This window comes from Thalassophryne amazonica, chromosome 10 (assembly GCF_902500255.1).
Source record: "Thalassophryne amazonica chromosome 10, fThaAma1.1, whole genome shotgun sequence".
NCBI lineage: Eukaryota > Metazoa > Chordata > Actinopteri > Batrachoidiformes > Batrachoididae > Thalassophryne > Thalassophryne amazonica.
In genome coordinates this window covers 88,383,874-88,394,068 of record NC_047112.1, presented here as the reverse complement: position 1 = coordinate 88,394,068, position 10,195 = coordinate 88,383,874, and the positions used below count along the sequence as shown (strand labels likewise).

The following is a 10,195-nucleotide window of genomic DNA, read 5'->3' as shown; positions in this document are numbered from 1 at the left end:
ACACACACACACACACACACACACACACACACACACGTTTACTTTATATGATTATTTCTGCTTTCTTCAATAAAGACTGTTAATTCATCAACCACTTTTTTACTTTGCCTTTTTTTTCTTACATCTTAGTTTTTTTTTTTGTTCATCCGTTACTTTTTAAATTGTTAAAAAAAACCACACACACACACACACACACACACACACACACACACACACACACACACACACACACACACACACACACACACACACACACACACACACACACACACACACACACACACACACACACACACACACACACACACACACACAAATCAGGCGTGGCCAGCGCGGTTAATTATCACGTGAGCAGACCCGAATCATGTGACGCGAGAAAAAAAAAACAAAAAAACAGGAAGAGAATGGCTGCGACAGGAGACGACGCTGCTGCTATGGACAGTATTTGCAGAGCTCCAGCGGCGCAAGCAGCGACTGTGAATCCGTCTGGAGCTTCGAGCGTTCAGAGCGAAGGTCCGGAAGATGCTGAAGAAAGCCTGCCGGCAGCACCCAAAAAGCCCGTCACCAACAGTGCGTGACTTTTTTTTTAATGAACATTCTCTGGCTAGCTAATACTATCAGCGTGTTATGTTCAGCGCAAGTTGCGAATCTGTCCCCGAATAGGACTCGGACCATATGGCAGTTGTGCATCTGCGCAAGACTTCCAGAATTGCGCAGTCATGGTCCGCGCCGGAAGTGATGTACAAATTTCCAAACGTTTTATTTATTTTGCAAAAGTTAGACCCTAACCTATATACTTATTGGAATCCTAATCCTAACCCTAAACCATTTCGGATATAAGAATTAGCAAAGTTGCTTGACGGCAGAGACAGAACCCCATTTCAATGATGGTCAGTTCAGTTAAAAAAAAAAAAAAAATCGTAAAATGCGCGAATGTTTCAGCTGTATTTGTGAAAAGCCGCTAAATATATACTAGTTGCAAATAAATTTAAGTAAAATATGTGATTAATTTGCATGTATAAGGATTCATTTTTGTATGATAAAATTCCATATATAATTTATTTTAGGGATTGTGCAGTTTATAAGAAAATTCGGAGCGGAGCTGTTCCCTAAATGTTAAGATATTGTACTTTTTTTCATTTTATTGTTTCACATTTTTGTTTTGTATAGACTTAGAATATTTAATTATATGTGGAATAATTATTCCACACACTGATTCAGTAGGTGGTGGTATGCACCTCTAAAGCCGCTTTGCATTCTGTTGCTAAACGAAGAAGTAGTAGTTTTATTTTTCTCAGTTGTTAATTGTGTTTTCAGACTGTGGCTGGTGATGTGACTAAAGTGAGCACCTCAAAGCAGTGATTCATGATGGATTTAGATATGAAGGTGACAAAAATATTGAGCTCCTGTGGTTCACAAGATGTTAAGAGACATCAAAACAATCACTGCAGCAAAAATGAAGCTTGGGAGATACATAACTACTCCTAGGAGTCACACAAGAGTAAAATAATGAGCTAAAATTCATAGCTGTTGCACTTAAAAATGAACAGAAGTGAAAAACAGGTATCAAAAATAAAAGAAATGATTACAACCTTGTATCAGTTACAAGAGCGCAATTCAATGGTGTTCATTCCGGTCGCTGAGGAGGCAGCCCGTCCAGGAACACACCTAAGCAATTTCTAAGACAGGTAAAGAAAAATCAACAGCAAGGGCAGTAAGCACAAGTTTCTTAATGGGTGATTCTTTAACTACGGGCACTATTGGCCTTGTAAATGTAATTTCCATCACACCATTGCCTTAAAATATAAAGCGCCTTGGGGCAACTGTTTGTTGTGATTTGGCGCTATATACATGTGCTCTGATGTCACTGTTTATCTCCATAGAAACTACCCAAACAATCTTTCATACAAACTGTTTAAAGGGACATTACAGTGTTGTGGTGGAAATTACGGCAATAGTGTGGGACAACTACATTTTGTTTAAAAAAAAAAAATCACAACAGTTGTATGACATTGAATGCCCCAATTATGTTTTGATTATTTTAACTGATATTTTATTCAGAGATATTTTAAAACATTAGAAAAAAATGTTTCTTTACCATTCATTTTTATCAAATTTTAGGCTTGTAATTTAGCTTAATTAATTTTATGGATTTTTGAACGAGCTTTTTGTCCAACTTCTGACCTTCATAGCTCCTTTGCTATGACCTAGGCAGCTTTGAAACTTTGTGATGAGGGCTCACGCTTTCCGTGGAATTCAAAAATGTAATCAGATCAGGTGTATCTTATGAAGCTTTACATACGGTACATCCGGAAAGTATTCAATGCTTCACTTTCTCCACATTGTGTTATGTTACAACCTTATTCCAAAGTGGAGTACATTTTTTTTCCCCCTCAAAATTCTACTCACAACACCCCATAATGACAACATGAAAAACATTTTCATTAAAATTTTTTTTTAATTTTTGCTAATTTATTAAAAAACTAAGAAATCACATGCACACACCCTTGTATTCACACCCTTTGCTCAATACTTTGTTGATACACCTGTGGCAGCAATTACAGCTTCAAGTCTTCTTGAATATGGTGACACAAGCTTGGTGCACCTATTTTTGGGCAGTTTTGCCCATTCCTCTTTACAGCAACTCTTAAGCTCCATCAGGTTGAATGAGGAGTGTCTGTGCACAGCCATTTTCAGATCTCTTCAGAGGTGTTCTATCAGATTCAGGTCTGGGCTCTGGCTGGGCCACTCAAGGACATTCACAGAGTTGTCCTGAAGCCACTCCTTTGATATCTTGGTTGTGTGCTTAGGGTTGTTGTCCTGCTGAAAGATGAACCGTTGCCCAAGACTGAGGTCAAGAGCGCTCTGGAGCAGGTTTTCATCCAGGATGTCTCTGTACATTTCTGCATTCATCTTTCCCTCAATCCTGACTAGTCTCCCAGTTCCTGCCACAGTTCCCCACAGCATGTTGCTGCCACCACCAAAGAGTTCAATCTTGTCTCAACAGCAGTGTTGCCACAGTCACTTTAATATGTTCAGTGTCGCTGACATTAATGACCGAAGCTCTTCACTATCTGTGTATATATCATCAAACAATAATTTAAAATTGAATAACTGTTGCAGAACATCAAAGTAATCATAGGCTACTTCACAATTGTCATTCTAATTCTTTTTTTAATGACAGTATTGTAATAATGTAAAGAAAGAAGTTTGTGCCATTTCCGGTTTGTGGCCTTGTCGACCAGGGGCAGATTTTTTCTGCCATTTCCGGTTTGTGGCTTTGTTTATCCTCGAGCGATCTCACAAGATTTTTTTTTGTGTGTCATTTCCACTCGAATGTGATTTCATCCAGTGGGCAGATTTTTTTTTTTTTTTTTTTGTGCCATTTCCGGTTTGTGCCTTAGTTTACCATTGAGCGAGCCGCCGTCACTTCGCTCATATTAGTTGCTTTTTACAGTTACATTTTATAGTTACTTCATCAGCAGCTGTGGACAACTTGTTGGCAGCTGCTAGATGCAACTAAGTAACTAGTAATCTCACTTGGTTATTTTTAAGATTGAGTGCTCAGCAAAGTGCTGAGTACTCAATCTTAAGAGTAACCGAGTTAGCATTGTAGTTACCTTATTAGTTACAAATTGTCTGCAGCTGCTAATAAAGTAACTATAAAGTAACTAAAAAAGTAACTTTTCAAGATAATTGGCAACAATGCTCATCAGAGCAGAGAATTTTGTTTCTCATGTCCTGAAAGTCCTTCAGGTCCCTTTTGGCAAACTGCAGATGGGCTGTCATGTGCCTTTTTACTAAGGAGTGGCCTCTGTCTGATGGATCCGAATGGCTTGCATTTACAGATGATGGAGGCCACTGTGCTCATTGAGACCTTCAAAACAGCAGAAATGTTTCTGTACCCTTCCCCAGATTTGTGCCTCAAGACAATCCTGTCTCGGAGGTCAACAGACAATTCCCTTGACTTCATGCTTGGTGTGTGCTCTGACATGCACTGTCAGCTGTGGGACCTTATATGTAGACAGGTGTGTGCCTTTTCAAATTATGTCCAATCAACTGAATTTACCCCAGGTGGACTCCAGTTAAGCTGAAGAAACATCTCAAGGATGATCAGTGGAAACAGGATGCACCTGAGCTCAATTTTGAGCTTCATGGCAAAGACTAAATACTTACAGTAGTGTTCAGAATAATAGTAGTGCTCTGTGACTATAAAGATTAATCCAGGTTTTGAGTATATTTCTTATTGTTACATGGGAAACAAGGTACCAGCAGATTCAGTAGATTCTCACAAATCCAACAAGACCAAGCATTCATGATATGCACACTCTTAAGGCTATGAAATTGGGCTATTACTAAAAAAAAAAGTAGAAAAGGGGGTATTCACAATAATAGTAGCATCTGCTGTTAACGCTACAAACTCAGAACTATTATGTTCAAACTGCTTTTTTAGCAATCCTGTGAATCACTAAACTAGTATTTAGTTGTATAACCACAGTTTTTCATGATTTCTTTACATCTGCGAGGCATTAATTTTGTTGGTTTGGAACCAAGATTTTGCTTGTTTACTAGTGTGCTTGGGGTCACTGTCTTGTTGAAACACCCATTTCATTTCCTCTTCAGCATAAGGCAACATGACCTCGTCAAGTATTTTGACATATCCAAACTGATCCATGATACCTGGTATGCGATATATAGGCCCAACACCATAGTAGGACAAACATGTCCATATCATGATGCTTGCACCACCATGCTTCACTGTCTTCACTGTGAACTGTGGCTTGAATTCAGAGTTTGGGGGTTGTCTCACAAACTGTCTATGACCCTTGGACCCAAAAAGAACAATTTTACTCTCATCAGTCCACAAAATATTCCTCCATTTCTCTTTAGGCTAGTTGATGTGTTCTTTGGCAAATTGTAACCTCTTCTGCACATGTCTTTTATTTAACAGAGGGACTTTGCGGGGGATTCTTGCAAATAAATTAGCTTCACACAGGCGTCTTCTAACTGTCACAGCACTTACAGGTAACTCCAGACTGTCTTTGATCATCCTGGAGCTGATCAATGGGTGAGCCTTTGCCATTCTGGTTATTCTTCTATCCATTTTGATGGTTGTTTTCCGTTTTCTTCCACGTGTCTCTGGTTTTTTGTCCATTTTAAAGCATTGGAGATCACTGCAGATGAACAGCCTATAATTTTTTGCACCTGCGTATAAGTTTCCCCCTCTCAAATCAACTTTTTAATCAAACTACGCTGTTCTTCTGAACAATGTCTTGAACGTCCCATTTTCCTCAGGCTTTCAAAGAGAAAAACATGTTCAACAGGTGCTGGCTTCATCCTTAAATAGGGGACACCTGATTCACACCTGTTTGTTTCACAAAATTGACAAACTCACTAACTGAATGCCACACTAGTATTATTGTGAAAAACCCCTTTTCTACTTTTCTACATATCATGAATGCTTGGTCTTGTTGGATTTGTGAGAATCTACTGGTACCTTGTTTCTGAACACTACTGTACGTACATGTGTTTTGTTAGATTTTATTTTGTAATAAATTTGCAAAAATCTCAAAGTTTTTTAATGTTGTCATTATGGGGTATTGTGTGTAGAAATTTGAGGGAGAATAAATAAAAGAATTTCATCCATTTTGGAATCAGGCTGTAACACAACAAAATATGGAAAAAGTGAAGCGCTGTGAATACTTCCCAGATGCACTGTACCTGGCTCTGAAAATGGTCAAAAATTCCAAAAGTAACAAAACGATGCCCCCTTTGAATGTTTCTTTCCCAAATGGTATGCCAGATAATAAAACAAATACAACCAGTTTTTTTCCTGTCATGTATGATATAGTGGGTTATGTGCACCAAATGTTAAGAAAAAATGATGTGTATTTGCATGGGCATGTATATGTATTCAGTTTGCCTCTTATAGCTGAGTTTGTCTGACCTATCTTCTATGTGTAGACTGTGTTTTAACATTTATTGGTGTTGGCAAAGCCTTATTTATGCATTTAAGCATCATGTTGGTTATAGCTGTGCCGATCAGCTGTGCTTTTTGTTAAAATACCTTTCCTTGGGTTCAGGTGATGGTGGTGTGGAGACTGCAGAGGAAGCTGTGGAGCCTGCAGAGCCTGATATAAATGAGTTGTGCAATGATATGTTTCAAAAAATGGCTGTCTTCCTGCAAGGAGAACTTACAGGTGTTTACATTTTATAAAATTTATTGTAACCTTTTTTTTTCTCCAACATGCAACCATCTGCTGATTTGTTGGTCTCCTTTCATTGGTCATCTTTGAACATCTTTATTTGTGGCTCTTGCACTTCTCCTTTGGTCTTTGCACCTTCACAGCCACTTGTGAGGATTACAGACTGTTGGAGAACATGAACAAGCTGACTAGTCTGAAGTACATGGAAATGAAGGACATCAGCATCAACATCAGTCGTAACCTGCAGGATCTCAATAACAAGTGTGAGTGAGGCATCTTCACCACAAACTCTTACATTTTAAAGATTGTTCTCCATATTTCAAGCATTATTCTGTGTTGACTACTTCGGTCATTAGTGTATCTGCATAATGTGTTTGGTTTAGATGCCAGCCTACAGCCGTATTTGGACCAAATCAATCAGATTGAGGAGCAAGTGTCTGCACTTGAACAAGCTGCTTACAAATTAGATGCATACTCTAAGAAACTGGGTAAGCCTCAAGCTGCAGAAATGTAGGTCTGCACACAGACTATTAATATTATACTGGGCATTGAACTGGGCTGTGTGCAGGATTTTTGAAATCTAGAGGTTATTAGTGTTACGAGGCATGACCTGCACTTTGTTCTTCTTTTTCCTTGTCTGCAGTCTTTCTCTGTGCCATTCCTCTTGGCATGGTTCCCTTTCTCTTATTGATATTCAGAATATGATAAAACATGGTCTATATCAGTGGTTCAGCTAGTTGCTTGATCAATAGCTTCATTTTCTCCCTCTCTCTGGACCTCCTAAAAAGCTTTTCTGGGCAGAACAGTAATTCATCTAGATAGATCCCAGTGATTTGCCTCCTGATGCAATATTGTAGCCAAAATTCTGCATGAGCTATTATACTTCTATTTAATCATGGATGTTTACTGTATTGTGTGTTTATTGATCTATAAATGAATAGAACATTAATCTGAATCTGATCTCAGAGATTAAATAAATAAAATTTAGTATTATGTGCTGGGAAAGAGGAGGGTGAGACAAGTCTTTAGTTGGTTACAATATACAGCCTCACCACTAGATGACACTAAAATAATACTCACTGTAGCTTTAATAGTGAGCATGAAATGAGGATTTATTAACGGAAGGTTTATTATTTAAGAGTTCCTTTTAGTGACATCTAGTGGATGAAGTGATTTATAAGAAAACACAAAAGAGCACACAAACTGACAGATTCAAACATTTCAGATACATGCAGTAAATAATAAGAAAAAAGTACTGACTGTTGATATTAAATATATTTGTCTCGACAGTGGTAAGTGCCTGAGTGCAGTAAACACACCTGTTGTATTGCACTTTACTATTACTTCATACTTAAGATACACTCCTAGAGTGCAGTTTGTTACAAGGGCTTGTGGGTTTTCTCTTTACTCCAAAACAACGCTTCATTCTTTGTTTGTGTACACATAGTGTACAAAATACTTAAAGGGGTCATGTTGTGGAACTTTGGTTTTCATGAAATACAAGATCACTTTTTCAGCTTTTTTAATGTATGTAGGGTTTTTTAAAGCATATGCAAAATTAATTTGTGAGTAAATACCATATTGTGTCAAAGTATTGATACATTGTAAGCAGTATAAAGGTTGCTGTAAAACATTATGCCCAAACATGACATGTATATGGCACCTCTTCCTGTCTTTGCCTATTATCATGAAGCCAGATTTCTTATGTTTTTCCTCAAAAACCATGACATTTCATTTGCGCATAAGCTTTAAGCTGTGATTTTGCTAAATCAGAATCAGAATTGCCTTTATTGTCATTGTAATTTGCATTATGAGATTTGAGTGCAACTCCAAAAAGGTGCTTTCTGTGGTGTGAGTAATTTTTAGCCAGTATAAAAGATTTGAAATTTAACGGTAAATTATTCAGAGTATATGTACAATTAATATAAACATAAGATAAAATAAAATGTGGACCAAGTAAAATGTAAAACGAGAATTATATACAACTGTGGAATCATATTGCACGGGGAAAATTGCACATGGTTTACAGATATGGGTGATTCTTTAACTACGGGCACTATTGGCCTTGTAAATGTAATTTCCACCACACCATTGCCTTACAATATAAAGCACCTTGGGGCTATATACATGTGCTCTGATGTCACTGTTTATCTCCATAGAAACTACCCAAACAATCTTTCATACAAACTGTTTAAAGGGACATTACAGTTTTGTGGTGGAAATTACGGCAATAGTGTGGGACAACTACATTTTGTTAAAAAAAAAACAAAACAGTTGTATGAAATCGAATACCCCAATTATGTTTTGATTATTTTAGTAATATTTTATTCAGATATTTTAAAACATTAGAAAAAACGTTTCTTTACCATTCATTTTTATCATTGAAGAGCAAAAGTCTGGGTGTGGGACAAGCACAAAACGGCAATATTTGCATATAATGATGCTGAAAAAAGGTGAAAAAGTCGTCATAGACTACTAGAACAAAGTTCTTAACACACTTTCATTGTAAAGATAACTATAAAACTGTGAAATGTCCCCTTTTTTCTGTTTTTCATACAATATGATCAAAGGACATAATAAGTGCCCGTAGTCTAAGAATCACCCATATATGTAAATAAATGTAATATTGGTGTATTTGAAGTATGCATCAAACAGTACACACAATAAAAGCACATGTCAAAAGTCTTAAAGAACTTTAGTAAAAGTAAATAGTAGTGGAGACAGTTGCTGGTTGACGTTTTGGCCCATACAAGTTCCTTTTTGTCAGTTACCTTAAACTTATCAATTATCATCTCACATTGTGAGTGATTATCATAATGAGCAGTAGATGGCACTCTGACATTAAAGAATGTTTCTCATCAGACTGTTTATGATCCAGTTTAAAAGTATAAGACTGTGCCTGACTGTGATTTGGCTCCAGTTGGGAAGTTGCTTGTTTTGAATGCATGAACAAATACATTTCTTTTGTCTTTCCAGAGGCCAGATTCAAAAAGCTGGAGAAACGATGAGTTGGAGGAAGACAAAGGCTGCGAGTTATTGCGGCTTCTTGCCCTTTTTGGATCTGCCTCACCTTCTTGTCTCCCTCCTCAAAGAGGCGGCAGATGTGGGGAGGATGTAAAGTGAGATGAAACAACAAACAGCTGGTCCTGTTCTGACACCTAGAAAAAATTCTGGAGGAGGAGACTGTTGAAGCCAAATGAATTATTGCAGCAATGCAGGATTTAAGAACACTGTTAACTATTTCTGGCAGCAGTTTCACAGTCATGGTGGACCTGGCTAAAACTCATCTGTCAACAGATAGTTTTGTGGAATAACTGTTGATCGGCCTAAATATACACATTTTGAGTGACATTCAAAGTGTATTACTTGCTTGAAAAAAAAAATATGCACAAGTGATTAATTGTACTAATAGTGCAGCACATAACAGTCAATCAAATGGTGATTATAAAATTCAACACAAATACATCTTAGACATTACTCTTTTGAAAAAAATGATTGGCTGCTACCAGATACAGGACATGTTCACATCTTCAGTCAAACTCCAGACATCTCCACATCACTACATATTCAGTCCCTGATTGGTCATTGCGGCGCGTCGAGACGAAAAAGTTCAGATTTTTTAACTTGGGGAGGAGGGCAACGCGACGTGACGCGACACAATATCACGCCACAAACGCGCAAAACGCTCAAAATCGCTTCACTCGCATCGCTTCACTCGCGTCCATCGCGTCGCGCTGCGCGGTTTGGCGCCAAAACGCGTCCTTACATAGGGATTACATGGCAACCTGTGGCTGCAGTCGCTCGTATCGCGCCCGGTGTGAACACGGCATTAGATTGTAGTTTGTTGAGGAAATTTCCAGAAAGTCTGTGTTGTCCACCATCTTGAATACATAATGATATGTGGATAGTAGGGATTCAACTTTTTGCAACCCGATAATCCTTGATCATATACTGATGGGCTTTTGCTAGACAACAATGAAAACCAATGT

The 10,195-nt window shown here is 37.9% G+C and overlaps 1 protein-coding gene across 1 annotated transcript; it reads left to right on the top strand.

Moving 5' to 3' along the window:
* Positions 1-373: 373 nt before the first annotated feature.
* Positions 374-9,537, top strand: bloc1s2 (biogenesis of lysosomal organelles complex-1, subunit 2). The gene is made up of 5 exons (XM_034180446.1): positions 374-570; positions 6,084-6,200; positions 6,350-6,469; positions 6,590-6,694; positions 9,183-9,537. The coding sequence occupies exons 1-5, from the start codon at positions 405-407 to the stop codon at positions 9,212-9,214; spliced, it is 540 nt and encodes a 179-aa protein (XP_034036337.1). The 5' UTR covers positions 374-404; the 3' UTR covers positions 9,215-9,537.
* The last annotated feature ends 658 nt before the right edge of the window (positions 9,538-10,195 follow it).